The sequence below is a fragment of the Branchiostoma lanceolatum genome, chromosome 4 (assembly GCF_035083965.1).
Source record: "Branchiostoma lanceolatum isolate klBraLanc5 chromosome 4, klBraLanc5.hap2, whole genome shotgun sequence".
In the NCBI taxonomy this organism is placed as follows: domain Eukaryota; kingdom Metazoa; phylum Chordata; class Leptocardii; order Amphioxiformes; family Branchiostomatidae; genus Branchiostoma; species Branchiostoma lanceolatum.
Window position 1 is genome coordinate 13,708,949 of NC_089725.1, and position 22,524 is coordinate 13,731,472.

Sequence of the window (22,524 nt, forward strand, 5' to 3'; positions counted from 1 at the left end):
ATAAATCATCATGTGCCATAGACTCGTTTGTTCCTTAGTTAAATCAACCTTCATTGATATGAACTTAATGTTAGAAAATCAATTTCAGCAGTTTAGTATGATTAATTCACTTCTTGTTGTTATATATAACTAATGACACTTTGATTTCTAGATATAAATCATGTTATCCTCCTTTTGACACTATTCATTGGTCTACACTGTGTTTGCAGTAGCAGTTTGTTCTGAGTTTTATTTTGTGCTGAGGCCATGTTGATTTGATATATGGATGACATCCTCTGGGAACCTCCAAGCTCATATGACTGTATCATCAGACAGCGCTAGCTACAGACGGCCAGTTTGACTGTAACTTAGAGTGGAGTACGTATAACGTTACACTAAAAGACTCCCGGATACTTACAAGAAGGCTTGGTACTCTACTTTGTCATGGCTCGATCGAAACGGCGATCTTCAGTGTCATTGGTGAGTGCGCAAGGTCACGTTCGAATAGCTAACGTTAACGTTACATTCACTTTTATTTCTTTTACCCCCAACGGAAAATACAAAAATATCAAATCAATGATGGTACAATTAGTGTTCACCAATACAATGGCCGAGCATCCTGTGTTTTGCACTGTACAGATCATCACTGTTAGTCACACAGTTCAATGAGTGGATATCGGAAGCATCGCCTTTCTCTGTAGATCTGTCCGCTCATGCAGAAGCCCAACACCACCACCAAAACTGGGGTGAGCATTGCAACATGTTTCTCAAAAGTAGCTTTGTTCCTTCGTTGACTGTTCTACCATCATGAGAAATGAAATCAAAGAGTGAATATCGGAGATATTACCTTTTTTCTTAGGGAGAGGGGTATTTCAGGGACAGAACGATTAACCAGGGTGGATGGCGTTCAGCACCAAGGACAGCTCTGTTAGCCAGTGTGAGGATGGTATCTAGCACTATAGACAACACTTTCTGATACATGAAACTAACCACTGTTCCGCACATTTTTCTGTAACGCTTACATGCGTTAAAACTGGTAAAAAAGTGACTATTTTGCTATCCAGAATATTTCCAGACTCACCATCAAAATCCTACGGTTAATAAAAAACAACTAAAAGTTTCATGTCTATCTTAGAATATGCAATAAACATTGCCGGCCCCAAAAACTATGATGCAACTAGATGATTATATTTCGAGAGTAGCCAGTTATTAGCCCCTGGCAGCGAGCTGACCATTACACAGCTATATAAAGCTATTACTTTCAGGATGGGGATGTAGTCTATAACGCTACGTTGCCACAAATCGCCATGTATCATCGGGACCTCAAAAGCTGCCAACGTACCTTGACAAATCCATCAAAAGGATCTTTAGTTATCATAAGGTGCGAACACACTTCAATAAACGTAGCCTCAGTGTGAGAAACAGTTACCCCGTCGGAGGTGAACCTCCTTTTTAGAGGTAACAATACAACTAAGAACAATTGCAGATTTCAATCTCCGAACATAACGTTGGGTAACATAAATTCGCGGGGTACTTAAATTCGCGATTTTTCGAAAACGGGGTATATAGGGATATGTGCTAGATGCAACATAAGTAATACCGCTAGAAATGCAAACCTGACAGACTTACGTATTCAGAACACTGTCTGAAAAGCTTCGATAAGCAAGGCGACGATGTCAAAACCTCTCCGTCCCTTATTGGAACAGTCTGAGGGCTTCGTGGGAGAATTACACAACATGGTTGTCGGCTGGTTTATAAGAAAAATGTCACATCCGCTTCCTGCTAAACACAATTATTTACAAGACAACTTATTACAATCTCTTTTGCTAACCTGCAACCGGATTCTAAGTGTGATCAATCATCAAAACTCCTCTCTGTTGCTACAACCTACGGCACGTGTATTTTCCCGCCGCCATATTGTTAACAAGAATCCTGTTGTCAAGCAGACGACAAAGGTTTGTGAGGAACACTTTTTTGTCTAAATGCTGCGTGTGATAGTGGACTGAGGAAGATATTTTCCTCAAAGTTTGCTCCTAACACAACAAGGAACACATGGACATAGTAGTATTACCATTGCTACGGCATCCAGCTAACTTGCCATGAATAATGTAACGTTACACGTTGCCCGATGATGACGATGGGCCGACTTTGAGTGAAGTTCTACCGACTCAACACACGGGTTGTTCCCGAACTGGCCTGATGTGTGCGGTACGGCCTTTTTTTCGTGTATTTTTTTTACTTGGACACATCTATATCCATAGCACTCTCCTCAAGCCAAGGATGGAACGAATAGCTGCTGTATAAAATGTGATTAGCGGTAAGATATTCAAGACGAATCTTCTCTCCCGAATTAATGTGCCCCCCTGTCCGACAGCACCGTCATTGTGCGTGCGGCGGACGGTAGTTTCAAGTTGAAATATTATGGTGTCAGCACGACTAGAGACAAAATCTACCATATATATGATTAGTGCAGAGATAGTACATGATACTGACAGAATTATAGAAAAAAAGGATGGTTTATTGTTCTGCTAGATTGATTTCAGTCAACCATTATCGGAAAAATCCCGAATTTATGTTACCCAACGTTATCTCTCAGTTGGCAATAAAGTATTCATGCATGAGCAGAAACACTATCCATCCGTCCATTGCAACAGGCCGTTTGCCAACTGAAAGATCTGCTTGTACAATATTGAGATTATGCAGATTTTCCCGTCCCTTTGAATATATGTCATTTTCCTGCTTTTGGTTGTTTCTCAAGAAAACCTGGCGCCCTTGGTTGAATCTTAATCGTCGTGATAAAGTTATCAGCAGAGGAACATCCAGAAGCTGTAGAGGAACCTCTTTGATTTAATTTTCTAACCTTCTCGATATTTTCTCAATGACCAACCTATGCCCCCCGAAGAATATTAGTATGTTCCAGTCGCAGCGCTTGCTGGGATAGAATACCTGCGGGACCAAAATGTTTGTACGAGTTTCACAGCGCGTTGACGATTTGTCCTTAGAGACGGGATTTATCATGGGGCAAAACTAGCTGGGAACGTTCAACATAAAAAAAAAACCCGCCTACATCACGTCAGACTCTCATGCAGACCTGAGAAGCGAGGAAAAACAGCCGGCTGGTGGGAGGCCCAGTGTGTGCGTGAAGATCACGTGGACCTTGCAGGTAATGTTCACCGCCCCCCTCCCCCTTTGTTGTAGAATTTTCTAGGTTAGATATGTTTGCACACAGCACACAGTAAAATAGCTACTGTGTCAACTTTTTGGGCAAGAAAAGACAGCTTCTGCCTTGTTCTCTGCCCGTATTACCGTTATCCTGCGTCATTAAATTAAACAACGTAAGCTCATCGGACCCATGGGACCATAAATGTTAAACTGATAAAAAGCACAAAGTTCGGATTATTGTTCGATAGTTTGATCTTTGTAACAGAACCGATCAGTACTGTCACCTCATCAAATCGATGATTTTATATTTGTTTGTATAGGTGTGTATTGATTTTGATTTGTCCAAATTCCCTGACTCTAAATGATTTCTAATCATCTGAAATTGTCACTAGATTAGTATATTTGGTGGTGTTACTCCGGTAAAAGGTTACAAAACCTTGTAAAGCTTATTTGGTACTTTTCCTTTTAGTTGAGTTTTTAGCACTGAAATACACTGTACTGTACCAGCATGTTTCAGTTAGATGTACACATCTTGAATTATGTATAATAAAAATGCCTTTCTTTGCATGGTGAGTTTGGGCACCAACATTTGCATATGATACAGCAGCAATAACCAGTACTGAGAAAAGCTGAAGGTTCATCTTCCTGTGTAGTATTGTTTTCTCAGCATTCCTCAAACCTTTGTCAGCAGAAAGTTATGTCAGGTCCCTACAGGCAAGGTATTGAATTACATTACGTACCTATGTTGTTATATGCATAGAGTTTGTCAGACAGTGTTATGTGGTTTTATGAGCACACAAACATTATGTTTGTGGTTCATTTTCTCAATCAAGAGTTCTAATTATTATTGATGTAATTCCCATGATATGGATGCAGCTTACACCATTGCTATCTGTGAATTGGGTCAATGGTCACAGACCTTAATCCTTTGTCTAAATAGATTACATTCTTTGAATATGTTTAGGAGTGACCAATTTATCTACCATTGTCTTGTGAAACTATTTCTAGTCCTAGAAAATATTAGTCTTCATGGTACTCTACTCTGCTAGTTACCTTAGAAAAGTTGTAATCACATACATGTGGATACATCATGACATACAAGCACATTCAAGTACCTGACAATGCATTTGCATATTGATTAATATTCGCATTTGAATGGCAAATCGCTGTGTCACTTATGCACTGACAACTTTCGATTTGATAACAAATGCATGGGGGGTATGATCTACCTAAAATTTTACACCAGACAAAAATGATTTCCTTTGGATTTTATTCAAACATTAAAGGAAAAAAGAAATTGCAATTACTATTGTTTTAAACACAATAGTACTAAAGATAAAATCAAAGGAATTTGTTATATATCTGATAAAATAAACATTCAGAAAGGTAGTCTGACTTACCCTGACATACAGATCAGTAATACAAAATATCTATCAGGTAGTGTTAACCCTCAATAACATGTCTATTTGACACCCTTTAGAACCTCTGCAATGATCCCCTCAGAACAAATCAAAAGCAGTTGTTGTTGTTCCTCTTTAATGTTCAAGTGACAAAGGGCAGTCCTTATTTTTATGGCCTTTGTTCTTGTAGTACAAAAGATGTAACTGACACTGGCACCTGGTTCCTCTGTGTACATCCATCTACCCGATCATTTTGGAACCTAGTAAGAAATGCCAGAGCCCTAGAAACCATGGAACACAAACGACCCATGTGTTTTCATGTTGTGTAAACCGTGGGTTCCTGTATTTTTCCACCTCTTTGTCCTTGAATGATGTCACATTTTTAGCACTACAGATCCCGCACAGATTTTTTAGGGGGACCCATTAACTTGTTCAAAATCAAATCATCACTGTGTGAGTGTTAAAATGTTCACCTGATTCACTGTTATTGTTTTCTCTCATATACTATATGTAGTTTGAAGACTGGTGTTTTTATGAAAGATTACGTTGCTCCCAAGAAAGGAACTGTTGCTAGGAAGTTGATTGGCTGTTTGTATTTGAGATTACATTTCTTCCCACTAATTTTCACAGGGTAGAATATTGTCAGCAGAATGGATGGAGACAGCAGGAAGGCGGTCGGTACTCAGGGACACGCGGCGTCGCTCGGGGAGGGTGCGACGTCATCATGGCGGGTCGGCTGCTGGCTGAGCGAGAAAAAGAAGAAAACCTTCTCAATTCACACGTTTTCTCAGTACTGTAGGTGAGTACAACATGGGGTGCTGAGTTTTAAAAAGGACATAGTTTCTGGCAATTGCAAGGTTCTAAGGAAAGATATCATTATACTGACACATAGCAGTTTTTTTGGAACATCTTTCCCCTACCCTAGTCCTTTGTTCTTCATACATGTTTCCGTTCTCAGATACATGTATATGGATATGAGTTCTGGTTTAAAATGGGATAATTTATGATTAGAGACTATACAATCTAATTTAATTTCCATACATTTTTTTCTTACTTGAAATGCCAGCAAAAATTATACTCAATTTTGGAGAAGCCAAGGGGTTTACTCGCACTAGTTGCAGATGAAGGTTTTGCAATTGAATTTGAAGTTGACATTTTTTATACCCTTCCTATATTATCTCCTAAGTGCAACACATTGTTAGGTCTTGAACAGGAGGTATTCTGAAACCATGTCAACAAGTAGGCCTTGCTGTCCACGCCTAATGCATGTAATTTGGTTTGAACAGATTTAGGTCAGAAGAAACGTTTACCTGTTGATGCATGAGAATGCTGTACTGTTTGTGGGAATAATCATTGTTTGAGACACTCCCTGTATTGTGGATAAAACCTTTAGAATCATGTAGAAGGCATTCCTGAGTGATACAGGTTCATTTTATTGAATTAAGGCCCACAATACAAGGTGTACATGCCATGCTAAGTGATGTATGAATACTGTGTTTAGAAATGTTATACATTTGTGTTACAATATGAAAGAAGTCTACATAATAGATTTTGGTTTACCAATTGTATTTGCTTCTTTTTATACCAGGTGCAGAGGCATGGAGCTGGTCCTGGTGAGTTTGAATTTAATCTTTTTTTTTTCTTCCCTGAAAATGTGTATAATTTTATGATTTTGCACTGCATGTAGAAGGTTAACTGCTGTCTGTAAAAGGACTAATTCTTTCTCAAGATAGACATGTACACAAATGAATTGTGAGTGGAAACAGCATTATGTAACTTTTTGGTGCCAAAATTTCTTCTTGTGACTGACATTTTTTACCACTTTTCAACACATTTGTTAAGCATTTCCGACATGTATGGTTAGCGCAAAAGCAACCCATACTAGGCATGCTCATTTATGAAATGCACACGCACAAGGTGTAAACAAAGATTTGAAAGAATGGATTTCCGTGTCAAAAACGAGATTGAACACAAATCAAACTAGTAAAACTCAGCAAACATGTTTGACAGGTGCGCAGCTCATGAAAAGTCCCCTTCTGTCAAACATGTTCATTAGAGAACAATTTCACTGCATGATTGACACTATGTAATGGGGTAGGCTTAAGTCAACTTATTCCGTGAAGAAACCAGAAAAGTGAGTTTTGTATTGTCCTGATGTTACAGGATGCTGTATTGAAAGGCAATTAACAGTTGTTGTTTTTCTGCCCAGATTGACAGTTCCCGCCCGCTGGCAGCCCAGGGTCCCTTCCACGCCATCCTGCACAAGCTGACAGATGTCATCATCAAGGCGCAGGAGGGCGACACGCGCGCACAGGGACAGCTGCAGCAGGTGGAGGTAGTTGCACCTGTCAGCTTCTTCTGTGATAGACCTTGTACTGCTACATTTTGTTTAGTATGGAAAGTCTACTTGCCTAGTAGGTTATACTTATAATTAGTCTGGTACGATCTGTTGTAGAAGCTACACTGATTGCATGTTGCAAAATTTAGCAAAAATATAGGTACAGAAGTATTAATACCTATTGTAATTTACTCCTCAGTGACAATGTATTTGTGTAGATGGTCCTATTGTGTAACAGCTAGGTACTACAAATTTTTGGCCACACCTCTGGGGTGAAGACTCACTTCCTCCTCCCAAGGCTTTGAGTTCTCACTTCTGCACTTTCACTTCTTCAGCACAACCACACTATATTCCTATGCAGTCCTTTCCCAAGCTTGTGTCTTGTTTGTGAAATGCCTCCTGGAGTCCAGTGTTGTCGATATTGTGTTTTAGGACTACCTGAGTTCCCATCCTGAAGTACTGGTTGTGGACCCTCTCAGTTCTGTTAAGAGTCTCATGGACCGTTGGACGGCCTACCATATCATACAGGAGTGTATTCCCAAGGACAAGGGTAAGGACATTACTATCAATGTCACTAACTTACATGAAGAAGTGTCTTGGTTGTGTTCCAAGAAGCCAAAGGAGCATGTCATCTCTCCTAAAGCTTTGCCTTTTAGGTTTTTGATAAAGTAACAATACTGACAGTTAAAGACATTGTACACTTGTCACTGACTGTGTCAAACAAGCAAGAAAAACATGTATACCCTCTTAGATAGTTTCCCAGTTCTGCAACAAAATAGAAAACAAACAGAGAAAAGTGGATACAGCCGTTGAAAATTTGATTTGTTTCTTATTCATAGATACTTCTTGGAAACAGCTTTAGAGACATAGGAACTAAGGGAAAACTGTAGTTGGAATGTATACACAATGTGCAATACTCCATGTGGATGCCTTTCAGGTGAAGACATTTTCATGCCAGAGTTTGTGGAGATCCAAACAGCAGACAGAGCAGAAATCTTGCACCTACTACAGGATGGTGGTGTCCACTTTCCATTTGGTATGCATGACTTTTTGAGACTACATGTATGTAACTGACAAGTTTATTCATTCATCATTTGTTGTATGCATCATGATTATCATACCCTAATGTCTTTAATGACTTAATTTTTTGTTGGTTACAGTGTGCAAGAGATCTGTAGCTCAAGGATCAGCTTCACATGAGGTAATGATTCCAGTTTCCCTAATTGAAATATCTATCTCAGTGATTCTCACTGTACCTCATGACATTTTGTATGGTCAATATGATAGGAGAATACCAAAATGTTAATTCAAACCTTTCTATCCTTCTACCTTAACAACTTATTAAAGTAAAATTTGCAGAACTTAAAGGAAAAATGTGCAGAATTAGTCAATGTGTGAAAAACAAAGCAATAATTTCTAACATTTAGTTCCATATATATACATGTAGGCGTAAATGCTGGAAAACTTAGTGCTTACAGTGTACATGTAATTCTAAGGCTACTTTATTAAAGCCATAAACTGGTTGGTGACAAAAGCAGGCAAAAGGATAGAATGGCTCTAGGTAAATTTACCTATAGATGTATATACATTTGGATTTACTGATTTTAAAGATTTCCAAGTTAAAGAATGTAGTAATGAATAGGCTATACGTTCTGCTGCTATGGTATTGAAAAAATTCAATATTGTGACTAAATGTAAGCTGACTCTATGTCTATGTCACAGTAAAGATGGCGATTCAGGACAATCGGCGATTGTCCTAGGACAGATTGCGATCGCCATTTGTCCTAGGACAGACTGCGATGTGTTCACATAGAGGTATCCCTTTACTTGCAGATGGCCATCATTTTCAATGCTGACGGGTTGAAGGACCTTCTCAGTCCACCATGTGTGGCTCAGAACTTTGTCAACCACAATGCAGTCCTTCACAAGGTAAGTTTTCTCCAAGTTTTAATAGTGCACAAATTTCATACATACACTGAAGGGAGCCCTCAGATGCCTGAGCCACTGAAAAATTAACTCATTCGGTTGAGACACTATTTATTTTTATACAATTATAATTATTTTATCATTTTTTATTAAGTGTGATATCACATGGACAAATAGATAAATGTGATTGGTAGAATGTTCATGTACAATGATAGAGGTCGCACACTCAGGCATTTGTTTACTGTGCATGGTTAAGATGTTTGTTCCCATACACAGGTGTTTGTAGTGGGTGAGTCTTATTTTGTTGTGGAGAGGCCATCTCTCAAGAACTTCTCAGCAGGCGGTGAGTTCCTTAATGTACCCTGAGACATTTGGGACTACCTGTACAGACAATGTAACATCTCAGACATTGTGATACATCTATTCTAAACATGCATGTAGTTGCATTGTCTTATAAAAATGTGACTGTTGTAAATTGTGAAGGTGTGTATGGTGATGTAGCATATCATTGTGTTTACATATACTTTAGATGCATTGTTATTGTAAACGAAACAACAAAGCTTTATTTCACTTGCAGGTAATGTTATACATACCACACACAGTATACCTGTACATGTTTTTTATTGTTATAGTATTGTTTTTGTCATGTCCTGACTGTTTGAAAATTGTGTTTTAGATCAAAGCACAATCTACTTCAACAGCCATGATGTTTCCAAGGCTGGGTCATCTTCATTCCTCAATCAGGTATAGAGTACATTTGTACACGTTTCCTCAAGACTCAAGTTGAAGTGTTTTTCCATGCATTGATACGCCCCCTGCAACAGAGACTAGAATGGCATGAAAGATTTGCCATAGTATCTTACAATGTATTACAAATAGCTTACATAGTACAAATTGTCGGACAAATTGGAAACTGCTTAATCCTGTTACAGTTATGATTCTTGATGTTATAGGATGATGTACAATGAAGATAAAATACAATCTACGGTATATATTTTGTGGAGAAGTAATGCACAATGGGTCCGCAGACCTTTGACAATGATGGGCTGGTTCTTGGTTTATTCATCTGTGAAATTGTCAGTTACATGTACATATAATTTTTTATCAAGTTCAAAATTATCCGTATTGTATAGCCAGTAAAACCACCCTTTGGCACAACACACCAGCTTCACAGGCAAGCTGCTGTTGAATCACATGGCACGACCTGTCACACCTAACCTTTGCACAACTAACTCCAGGCATTGTTTAGAGCATGTCTACTATGGTACTGCCAACATGTGTCTATGTGATACTGTGCCAACACCTGTTCATTCCTAATCCACAGTTGGACAGTAGGGACAAAGTGTCTTGCCCGTCCCTCCCTCTCTGCCGAGAAAAGTTCGAGCACGTGTTGACCAAGTTACGGCAGCAGCTGGGCATCACGCTGTTCGGCGTGGACATTATCGTGGAGAACAGGACCAGTCGGCACGCTATCATCGACATCAACGCATTCCCAAGTCAGTCCACCGCTACTCTGTTTGTTCCCATTATCTTTAGTGATTGGTCCCTGACCATTAAGTTTAAGTGATATCTTGATATGATATTCAATATTCAACTGCCATTGAACCAGTGTTTGGATCTTGATACCAAACCATGATGAAAGTGTTGTCTACTTGACTATGGTTGTTACCAACACAATTTTTGTCCTATTATGAGTTTTAAAGTAATTTTCAATACCAATTGCTCTATGCAGATCTAAGTATGCCTACAGTAATCTATGTGTTTAAAACACAGAAAAAGTAGATATAAGATTGATACAAAATTGATGTTAGATGTTGACTAAACAAAGTGTTCGTTCTACCTGTAGGTTATGACGGGGTATCAGACCCTTTCTCGGTAGTGGCGGACCACCTGCAATCGCTTTTGTCTCAGCACTGTGGCGTATCAAGGGCCGCAGTCAATGCCAGCACATGCTACTGCCAACCGAACAGAGCGAAAGTGTCTGTACCAGATTCAGTAGGACCAAACAAAGACAGTATGACAGTAAGGACAGAGAGTGCCAACAGCAGTCTTATCATGCTGACCAATGGGACGGACTATAACAATGGGTCAGGTTTTGACTCTTCAAAAATGACCAATGGGGAAACATTGGCTCCTCCGAGGATTGATGGTGTAGGGTTGACAGAAATTGTAAGTAGGAAGGATGTACCCTATACCGAATTTGGCAAGGGACAGGAGGTGTACTTAGGAGGACTGGCCAATGGGAATGGCCCTGCATGCGTGACAACAAGTGCCGATGAGGACCAGTGTTGTAAACAGTTGACCAATGGGGAGAAACTAGGGTTTGTACGATTAGCCAAAGTTTAGGATGTAAAAGATGCATAGCAGATTGTGCAAGACTGAAATCTATTTGTTTTGTGATTACAGCCACTTAATTGCATGTGGAAGAATGTCCTACTTTTGATTACAGACCTTTGAAGCTCTATTTACTTTTATCCAAACATGTTACAATCTCATAATTTCCTTGCTGACCAATCAGAAAGCAGCACTAAGCCCATCAGAAATCAGTAGAGATTAGCCAATCAAGTGTCCTATTACAAATGTACCTGGCTAATCAGGTGGCAGAACATACATGTATACATCTCAGTTGACCAATGACAATGAGGATGACAATATCAATTTTAAGCATTGAAGTTACAAACCAAATAGTAAGCATAAAGATGATGCTTATTTTTTGGTTATATTAAACATAGTCTAAATATAGTAATGTTTGAACCATCTATTCACTTTGTCATAAATTATTATAAATGTCATCGGATAATGTACCTGATGATTTTTTTTGTAAGATAATTGTATGAAATAGGGTAAAGTGACCAACTGATAGCTAATAAACAGTACCCACTGCCCCAAGTTATTTGGAAATTAAATTTTCAAAGATACTGTAAGCTAGCTAACTACAACTTGGCATCTAATATACATATAGGCTGTCCTTGGTTTTAGTTCCAAATGTGCCCCATGAAAAGTTGTACATGTTGTTGGCCAGGGACAGTGACATCAGAATACTATATTGTTTGTAAACTTGTGATATTTCACATAATAGTACTAGTGTTTGTAAACAAGCAATAGCTTAGCTGAAAGTAATTTTGAAGCTAGCTGGCTAGTAGTTACTGTAGATGTATCCATGTTGTGATTCAGTTTCAAATTGTTAGTCTTTGTACACAAGTAACAATTACATTGGACAAAACAAAGACCAGTTTTGTTTATCTTCAATTTTTTTTTTTTTCATGCATCACAAGGTTTTTTTGTACCAGTATAAGATTTATAATGTTTGAAAATGGGTTATATTAGCTTTGATATATGTTTATTTGTTGTTACATTAATGTACAACAGAAACCATAGCAAAATCCTGGAATCGACTGAAAAGTATCGGAATTTCACTTTTAAGGTAAAATATTTGTATCACAGACTACAAATAATGTTTCATGATGAAATATTGCAGATGATAGTCTATAGGCACATCCCTGTTGACCACCATTGCCTGGTGTATGTATGTTCTCAACTTGCTCAACAATCTCAATGTTATAAACATAAAGAAACAAATATTTTGGACTATAGTCAGTGTATTTGTAGAAGAAGATTGTGAACTAATGTTGTTAACAAAGTACCAATTTGTGCCAACTTGCTGCTAAACAGGCTTTCAGCTGGCAAGTCCAGAAAAGACAACCACAAAAATGCTCACTTTCGTTATTATTTGGCATAACTGATCAAAAAGTGAAGATGCTTGATTTGCCAGTTCAGTAATTGTCATCAATCCAGCAGCAATGTTATTGATGTTCTGTAATACTTCAGAAAATGGAACGAAGAGTATTGAAATATTAACATGTGTAGCCTGTGAATTGTGAAGTATATGTTTGTGTTTTCGTCTTAGGTTACGTTAGGTTAGACATTTTTCATTTGATAAAAAATATCAATATAGAATTGGAATGGTGGAGGGAAACAGGCTTTCTGGCACCCCCCCCCCCCCCATATTATTGAACGGTATTGCCATGTGTCTTGAATGGGTTGTTTACATGTACTTCTTTTGACCCCCCCCAAAAGAGAAACTTCTCAAGAAAATATTTTATCAAAACTTCTACATTTTTCTTATCTATGGAATGAAAGCTGATGTTAAATGAAATTGATATGATTGAAAATTAATTTGAAAATACCAAATGTTACTTGAACATTCCTATCTCATGAGGGTAGGTCCAAAAAGTATTGTGCAGTTATGTCATTTTACTAATGGGTTTGTGTAATGTTAAACAGGTAAGACATTTATATTGTGTTGTGCTTGTGTGTTGAAGTACCTGTATGACAGATTAGTACAAAATGAAAAATCAAAATTGTTATACTAATTTCACATCAAATAAGAAATACAGCATCAATAACATCAATGTTGATTCAGTCATTTGTTATATTTTCAAGAGGTAAGATTTCACTTCACTGTGGTAGATTCTATCAGCATCTTCAAAACAGTGACGTTTCGTCGTTTTGAGTGGCTGGTCTTGCTGAGGGTTCATCGTTGAATCTAATAATGTTGATCATTGATAAGTAAAACTGAAAGTAGTCCTCTTTTACAGAAGAAAACATAACTGCAGATTTTGACAAAAGAGCACGTCACTCTTTGACCACCAGTAATTCATGTATGTTTTGTTACACTTGAATTTTTTTAAAGAGGCTAGGTATTAATCGTGTTGGTAACGTTACCTATCAATATTGGGTCTGGCTATTACAAACCAGTACTAGTGCATTCATGATTGATATAACAACGGATGGAAATGATCAACTGCACCATAACGTTAGGACCACGGCCAATTTTATCTTAGCAGCTGACGTTATAGTTAACTGTTACAAGCGAAGTTAATTGAAGTCAGTGAGAATTTGAATCGTGTCCCAGACGGTAAATCACACCTGGCGTAGGATGTTTGGTTCATTGGCCATCCCTGTTGCCAAAATGTGATGACATTTCAGTCAAAGATTTGCTCATAGTGGCGAAATTAAAATCAACGAGGTGCGGGTATGAACGTGGAAAGACTGCCACTGCATTCATATCTCATGTAGGGTGTTGTGTTTCTAAACATATTGTAAATCTGAAGTTACTAGACGGCAATTCGTTAGGGTTTTTTTTAAGCAGACGTCCCAAACTTAAAAAAAGTCCGACGAAACTAACGTTAGTCAAAAAATGAAGTCAATGTTTATTTTTCGAAACACATTTAGTCTCTTTTATGCGGAGAAAGGCCCGTAGGTATCAACATAATGAATTGATGATCAGTGGAATCTACGGCGATGACTTGTAACACGATTGTCACAAGATGGCTGCCAATACGCCAACTTTGTCATCTTCTGATTCCAACAACTGTGTGACTAAAAACTGATGATCTGGACAAAACACAAGGTGCTCGGCATTTGTATCGGTGAACACTAGTACTAGTTGTATCGTCATTGATTTGATATTTGTTTTCTTTCTAGGTACAAAAAATAAAAGGAAATGTTGCTAGCTATTCGAATGTGACCTTGTGCACTCGCCAATGACCCTGAAGATCGCCGTTTCTAGCCATGACAAAGTAAAGTACCAAGCCTTCTTACAAGTACCCGGGATAGTGTATACGTACTCCACTCTACGTTACAGTCAAAATCGTCGTCTGTAGCTGTGTGTGTTGGAATGACACTGATAACTAAAACATTGAGGGCCTGGGTTCATCTAAAGTGACGTCGGACTCCGACGTTACGGGCCCGTTGTAATGTTATCTCCTGTTTCAATTTAACAACTTGGCCTGTCACTACTCAATGAAAAGGCGTTAATGATTCTTAGTTTATTGTAGATATTGTACTAGATAATGTATCTTTTGCGTTGTGTTATATTTTTCGTTGTTGAATTGTTATTTATTCTTTGTACGGCTTGATGGGGAAGCGCAGATGATGGGGGAGGGGGGCATTTCGAACGTACGAACGTGGTTCTAAACCGTCATCTGTTCTATTCTGGGTGGTTATCCCTGGCAACCTTCGTGTTTGCTTCATTCCACGAGAGACCCTCACCGTGGAAGGACGTTCGTCCGAACAGCTCTCGCTGTCTCTGTGTTCTACTGTTCTACATTCTGAATTTTTGAGTCGGACGCTTATTCAAACATGTCACTGCCCATGGAACCATCAGTAGCAGCCGCCTCTGAACCATCTCCGGCCGGTAAGACTGTCTCAGATAGACACCGGCGCGAGGCCCTTCTGAAGCTTCAGAACCGGGCAAGGCGGCTGCCTGCTATGGAGAGACCAACGGAAGCCGTCTGCAGTTCTTCACACAACAGGAAGGAGGAGCCACTGAGCACCAAAGGTAAGTATGGCGCCAGCAGCAGTGATGAGTCCGACACCAGCAGCGACGAGGAGGATGACACCTGCGACGAGGAGTCCAGCAACGACGACCCGGAGGAGTCCAGCCGCCCGGATGAGTCCAGCAACGACGACCCGGAGGAGTCCAGCCGCCCGGATGAGTCCAGCAACGACGACCCGGGGGAGTCCAGCCGCGTCAACCCGGAGGAGTCCAGCAACGACGACCCGGGGGAGTCCAGGCGCGTCAACCAGGAGGAGCCCAGCCGCCCGGATGAGTCCAGCAACGACGACCCGGGGGAGTCCAGCCGCGTCAACCAGGAGGAGTCCAGCCGCCCGGATGAGTCCAGCAACGACGACCCGGGGGAGTCCAGCCGCGTCAACCCGGAGGAGCCCAGCGACGACGACCCGGAGGAGTCCAGCAACGTCAACCAGGAGGAGTCCAGCCGCCCGGAGGAGTCCAGCAACGACGACCCGGAGGAGATCAACAGCGACAAGGATGCAGCCTGTGACGAGAAGGAGGACAGCCGTGATGAGAAGGAGACTAGCTGTGCTGACGCGGACCTGTCGAGTCTCTCTTCAGCTGGATCAGATTACGGTAAAGGTAAGGACAACAATTTCTACTCATTTCCAAGTTCACCCCCAACTGATTGAATTACGTTTAGTACCACGGTTATACATATGGTGCAACTAACACACTTCAGACGACCCGGTCAGCTATTTTCCACACCCTGTCCGCAAAGTAGTACTAGTACACGATGCTGATTTACCGATTTGCTTTTGCTGGAAGGTGATGAATAGAAAGTAATTATGGTGAGAAAACATCATGAATCAGTCCAATCATAGATTTGAATTCGTTTTGAGCACACCCGTTATAAACAGAACAAACGTACCGTGTTGACTGGTGATTTTCCACAATACAATGTGTCATGGGGAAAATTGCTACATATGGTACAAATGGACTCCAGCAGCTAATGGTTGGGTGACATTTATTTCTGACAATAAAAAGTGTGATAAAAATGCAAATCATATCTACTGATTCAAAATCAATATCACACAACCCTCAGTGCAGGTCCGAGGTCTTATTCAAAGTATCTATAGATTGTATATTGTGTGATGATGCAGCTTGCTTACTAGCTTAAGGTAAGTCAGTGCTGGCGATGGCGTCACTTCCGCCAGAAGATGCAGTCTGTACATTGATTGAAAACCAATATTACTGTACGACTTGTAGGGAAGAAGAGAGGTTCCAGGAAGGTGAAGTGGTGGAGGAAGGTTAAGAGGTTCTTCCGCTGCTGCGTCAGGCCAGACGTCACGGATGAGGAACTGGTCAGTAACACTGGTTTTTATTTCTTTATCCATTTGATATACCGACATATTGTTTTAATTTGGGCATGTCATTTAAGAAGAATCAGGACGTGTTTTCACACACACACACACACACACACACACACACACACACACACACACACACACACATACACACACACACACACACTCACACAAACACACGCACACATACATACACACACAGAGACAGACATACACAGACACACACACATACACACACATATACATACACACACACACACACATACATACATTCACAAATGCATCAACACACATGGATCAGAATTGTCATTATTCTAAAAGTAAAACTTTGCTGTGACAAAAATAAATCTGTAAACACTTACTACTAGTGCTTTAATCATTTCTTCTTTTCTTTCAGAAAAGACGCTCCAGCTTGGAAGACTTCTACTTTGAAGACTTCTATTTTGATGATGAACTATATTAGAAACTTTTATATTGTATGATTTTCAGACAAGAGAGAGAAGGAAAAGACTAGTAAAGTATTGTATTTTTATAAAGATTGTGAAGAAACTTTTATATTGTATCACATGACAAGCGAAAGATCACTATTTATGATTGAGTGTACATGTTTATAATCAATAGAAGAAATTTGTATCATGAAAATAAAGCTTGATCAAATGATATTGAACAGAACATTGTCATGTGCTTTCTGTTTGTTTCCTTCCACTATGTAGACTACTGTATCAGTGTACAGAAGGAATATGTAATATAATGTAGAACTTCATTTTTTTACATCGACCACTTCAAAAACAGTTACCATTATGCAGCAACGTTAATGCTACCAAATTCTCATACTTGCTTCTAATTTTCTGTGTCTGTAAATTCTTCATGATTGGTTGAACGCTATAGCCTTTTACCTCCAATGGACCATCGCAACACACAAATAAACATGAAAAATAACTATAAATCAGAACTGAGATATGAGAGTTACTGTATTGTACTAGTCAAATATCAAACACGGTATAGATCAATGATTGATATTAAAAGAAGGATAACACATGCAATTCAAACCTGCAAATACCAGCATTAAAGCAAACTGAGACAAATGAGTCTATGTAAATTAATCATAATAATATGATGAAATCAATTTCTTAACATTGAAATTCATTTAAGTTTGATTCAACTAAGGTATAAAATAGTCTATAGCACATGAGGTAGTATACACATGAGGAACGATATAATTTATCAAGAGTCATTCCTGTTAATACTATTAACTTTATATGTGATTTAATACTTGTATATACATGTATATATTTTTTACTCCGACCTCTGAGCTCCATTATCATTTTTTCTATCAATGTTGTTGCAGGTACTCTAGTGTTATTGTAAGTGTAGATATGTGTGTCAATTGGTTTAGTAATGAAATATGTTTGTTATAATTATGACTCCAGGACTATTAGTTAAGTATGTTTCATGTACTGGCACTAATGGAGATCTTTCAGAAAAACAATATTAATAAACAAACTTACGTACATACAAACGCCAATTTGCCATGACATAAACATCTATGATACTAAAGGTCATCCATACATTCGGGATAACAATAGAAAAGCAGCAGCCTGGCAGGCTTGTAACAAGCTGAAGAAGGTTTGGAGATCAAACCTCTCTCGCAAGCTGAAAGTGAGGCTTTTCCTCTCGACGGTTGAAGCAGTCCTCTTGTATGGTTGTGAGGCGTGGACAATCACTTCCAAGCTAGAAAAGCAGCTGGATGGATGCTACACGAGGCTCCTGAGATCAGCACTAAACATCCACTGGTCACAACACATTACCAACAAGGACCTGTATGCTGGACTACCAAAACTGTCTGACAAGATCAGGACAAGGAGGTTAAAGTTCGCTGGACACTGCCTCAGAAGCAAAGAAGAAGTGGCTGACCTGGTTCTCTGGACTCCCAGGCATGGGAAAAGGAGGCCTGGAAGACCCGCAGCAACATACATTGACACCCTGAAGAAAGACACTGGCCTTGAAGTTGATAGTCTGCTCCAAGCGATGAGGGATAGAACCACATGGACTGCCATCACGACTCGAGACCGTCCAGTCTCGACATAAGCAAGCAAGCAAGCAAGCAAGCAATAGTTGTTCAACAACAATAAATAAGATAATGAGATAGTTAAATAAATAAATTAAAAGTATGATAGTTAGCAAATGCACGCCCAGAAACACAATTTTCGTTTATCTTTCACACAAAAGAATCATGTTAGGTGACTTTCTTTCTGTGAAAACAAACTCTACACAAAATTTAGATCTTCTTGATACTTGAATTGGACTTGTCAGGGTATTTACAGTTCGAGATACTCATCGGTAACAATGAAGTCATCATTTCCGGTCACTGTGGCGTTTACATACCCCATTCCACCGACATCTGCAGCTATAAAAGAACAGCGTTTTGTCAACAAAATATAACAAGCATGTGCGCAAACATATGCACATGACAACAAAATACACATCCTGAATCTCATGAGGCGTCGACAAAATAAACCGGTCTCAAAAATGGATTAGTGACACTTTGTGACAGATTGTACGTAAGAAGCAGATAAAGAGAGCTCACGTAGCACTTTTATCAATCTCAAATTAAAAGCAGATGTTGGAAGGCTAAATCGCAACGTTTTCCCAGCTCCACGTTTTTTTCTTACAAAGAAGAAAGAAAGGTCGTGCCGACTCGTGCGTAACAAAAACCTGGGGGTGGTGGGGTGGTGGAATAATGTAGGCCTGAGATGCTTAATATATAAACCTTACTAAGGGCACCGGATGAACTATGGGAGTGAAAGACATTGGCGTAGACAAAAAGGACTACGCACAAAGAACTTTCCTGATTACAATATTACCACAGATATGTATTGATATCATAACATCGATATATATATATGGATAATGATATCTGTAAAATGTGTAGGTTATATATCACAGATATTGCATGCAGCGCAATTTTTGACCTCCTTTCTCTCCCTTAAAATGCCATATTTACCGGATCGTATATTTTCTGTGTTGTAAACCGATTTAAAACTTTTTTTGGACTCACTATGGTGACCCACAGGGACCTCGTAGCCGTCATTTCCGTTTCCGGTTGGGTCCAAGTCTTCCCTGACAGCGGTCAGCGGTGTGTCTGCATTATAGTCATACCCTCTGCCATTGACATTTTCAGCTTAAAGGAGGAAACGTTAACTTTGTTATTTTTCAAACAAACAAACAAACAAACAAACAAACAAACAAACAAACAAACAAACAAAACAGTATTAATAGATGATCAGTGTATTTTGAAAAAAAAGTGTTTTAGGTATGTCCCCCTCAAGATGAAATTGAAATCGACACGGTAACATTAAACGCCAACTCTCTTGATTCTACAGGTTACCCGCCACATCAGAACGCATTTAAATTGATTAACAATGCAGGAATCCCCGAGATACACAGGTATGCACACTCCAGATATACAGTTGTACAAAACATTATTGAGATTGGGCGTCGTAAATGTTCTTGCATGGTCTAGGATAAATTTAATTATGAGGTTAGACAACTTATAGCACATGTTGAAGCTTGAATTCGGAAGAAAAAAGACTAAAAGGAAAGGGATGAAAGACGAATGGAAACAAAGTGTTTTTTTTTCTTACAGTACCCGTGATGAAAGTCATGCCCAAATTGAATGTGAACTTTATAAGCCCGCTTTGTGTCTAATATATTAGTGCAGATATATAATGACACAAATAAACGTGGGATAAACGTCCGACATTGCTACTGAATCAGACTAACCACTGTGCCCCGAGCCTGGATAATCGTAGAAGTGGTAACTTCTAGATGAGGTAGCACGAGAAATAGTTTCATTTGGAACGTCGTATGACACACTTCCGTTTCCGGTTGTGCCCTGTTGTCGTGGAAGCCCGCCGGCGGCCGTGGAGTTTCATCCTCCGCACCAAAGACTGCTTCTTCGGTAAAATTGGGGCAGTGGTTAGGAATACATGTTTGTCTTTTTACCTAATACTTAACTGTATATGGTGTTCCCCCGCACCATCCCCAGTGGAACGCCCTGCCTGGCGCGCGCGGGTGTGACGGCTCTCACCGTTGAGTCGTTTCGCGCCAGGCTGGAGGCCTGCCCGCCTTAGCCTGGGACCTCCTCCCCCCCCCTACTTTGCCCCCCGCGGGGTCATCTGGGTGTATCTTATGTTTCCGTATGCAAATGCGTATGTGTGCATGTGTGTGTTCACACGGGGTATGTGTATGTATATGATTGTGCATGTGTAATTATGTTTGTTTACGTGTGTATGTGTGTGTATGTGTGTATTATGTGTGTGTGTGTACATATGTTTGTGTATGTGTGTGTGTCTGCGTGTCTGTGTTTGTGTGTGTATGCGTGTGTGTTTGTGTGTGTGTGTGTGTGTGTGTGCGCGTGTATGTATGTGTGTGTGTGTGTGTCACACGGTGTGTGTGTTTGTGTATGTGTGTGTGTATGTGTGTGTGTATGTATGTGAGTGTGAGTGTGTGTGTGTGAGTGTGAGTGTGTATGTGTGTGTGTGTACATGTGTGTGTGTGTGTGTGTATGTATGTATGTGTGTATGTATTGTGTCTGTTTGCGTAGTGTGTGTGCCAATGATCGGTATCCATGGAGGCATCACCATTCAATAATTAGCCATTGAGCGCGTAATAGTTTCACAATTAGGCATCATCAAATCAAAGAGGATTTTCCTTCATCTTCCAACTTACCTTGCCTCAGAGTTCTATTTCCCGTCGCCTTAGAACGACACCACTCCAGCTTGCTTCCCAGTACCCCCAGGATGACTCCAGCGACGAATATTGCTATGACAACTCCCGCCAAAAGCCCAAGGTCCAGTTGTGTGGGTGCCGGTGTGGTTGCAACTGGCAAATCCAATGGTGTTTTCTTAATGATAATGTACACATTAATGATGGGGCGTTTCGACTCCATTGTACAGATTGCAGGAATATATATTTTGTGAAACTTGAGAAAAATCGACTCCACCCGGCCACCTGAACGCCGCGCAAGTGCCGGAATTCAGACAAGCTTTTGCACATTCGTCTATTTTCTCTTTAGACGAAGAATTGGGGCTAATCTGAATGACTGTAGGTTCAAGTGTTGGGAACGTCGACTCTCGGATCGGCAGGAAATGGTCCACTGGATTTCCTGTAACAAAAAGAGGGGCCCTTTTAACTTTGTAACAAGTATTTGCGTTGACGCCGTATTAGTAGAATTATGCCTAATCCTTCCATTGAATAATAGATGAACCGTTTGAACATATTCTAGTAATTCTATTACATTTCAAACGTTTACCTTTGTTTGTTTATACTGAATGGCCAAAAGACAACCAGTACATTTTGTGTTGAACTAGTCCTTTACAATAACCAATACATAGCCGATTTGATTTGTAAACAAATCGCTCGTTTTCACATGGCACAGTGACGCTGCTTTCGCACTCTCTGAATATCGCTAGATACTGTACTGTATAATAAAGGGTAGATTCAGATCATTGCTCCAATCCTTCAATAGGGGCGCCGGTCTTTCAATGCTAAACAAAGATCAGTAGAGGATCAGTGAAATAGAAGGAAAACGTACGATTCAAAACAATGTAACAGCTACAAGGTATATGTGCGCTAGTAAGTTCCAGAGTTCACATAGCGTGACTTACCTGTTGTTTCGGCCTGACCGAGACTCGAGGCCACCATGTTAAGTACAAACGCGGCAAACATGACAGGAGCTTTCATTTTCACAGGGCGTCCTTCTGCTCTTGTGTAGTTCTTGCTTACTAGATTTGTTCCTTAGAATCACTCAAACACCATGTGAAGGGGCGCTGCCTATAAGAGTTTAGGTGCGGATATGAGGGGGCTAACATGCCCGTTTCTGTAGTTCGTCACCAGCCGTTAGAATTCTTACGTATACGTACGGCGTGAATAATTCACTTCCTTGTTTCGTGGAAGAGTCGCCTATTGTTAAGGTAATTCACCATGTTTCGTTAACAACGGTAGGACCGTGCCACTTCTGAAGTGATCTCAGAACGCAACATGTGACGTACT

The 22,524-nt window shown here is 39.9% G+C and overlaps 2 protein-coding genes and 2 long non-coding RNA genes across 4 annotated transcripts; 3 read left to right on the forward strand and 1 right to left on the reverse strand.

Annotated features, from left to right (window-relative positions):
- Window positions 1–2,906: 2,906 nt before the first annotated feature.
- Window positions 2,907–13,217, forward strand: LOC136432717 (inositol-tetrakisphosphate 1-kinase-like). Its single transcript, XM_066424187.1, has 12 exons — window positions 2,907–3,142; window positions 5,172–5,340; window positions 6,130–6,154; window positions 6,751–6,876; window positions 7,312–7,429; window positions 7,817–7,915; window positions 8,040–8,080; window positions 8,713–8,808; window positions 9,082–9,148; window positions 9,482–9,549; window positions 10,130–10,301; window positions 10,652–13,217. The coding sequence occupies exons 2-12, from the start codon at window positions 5,192–5,194 to the stop codon at window positions 11,149–11,151; spliced, it is 1,461 nt and encodes a 486-aa protein (XP_066280284.1). The 5' UTR covers window positions 2,907–3,142; window positions 5,172–5,191; the 3' UTR covers window positions 11,152–13,217.
- Window positions 13,218–14,949: 1,732 nt separating this feature from the next.
- On the forward strand, window positions 14,950–15,485 carry LOC136434187 (serine-rich 25 kDa antigen protein-like). Its single transcript, XM_066426953.1, has 2 exons — window positions 14,950–15,424; window positions 15,466–15,485. The coding sequence occupies exons 1-2, from the start codon at window positions 14,950–14,952 to the stop codon at window positions 15,483–15,485; spliced, it is 495 nt and encodes a 164-aa protein (XP_066283050.1).
- Window positions 15,486–15,589: 104 nt separating this feature from the next.
- LOC136432719 (uncharacterized) lies at window positions 15,590–17,132 on the forward strand. The gene is made up of 3 exons (XR_010755563.1): window positions 15,590–15,745; window positions 16,373–16,467; window positions 16,868–17,132. It is a non-coding gene; the product is annotated as an uncharacterized lncRNA (long non-coding RNA).
- Window positions 17,133–18,707: 1,575 nt separating this feature from the next.
- Window positions 18,708–20,474, reverse strand: LOC136432720 (uncharacterized). Its single transcript, XR_010755564.1, has 3 exons — window positions 20,254–20,474; window positions 19,529–19,651; window positions 18,708–18,877 (listed from the first exon to the last, which is right to left on the reverse strand). It is a non-coding gene; the product is annotated as an uncharacterized lncRNA (long non-coding RNA).
- Between the last annotated feature and the right edge of the window lie 2,050 nt (window positions 20,475–22,524).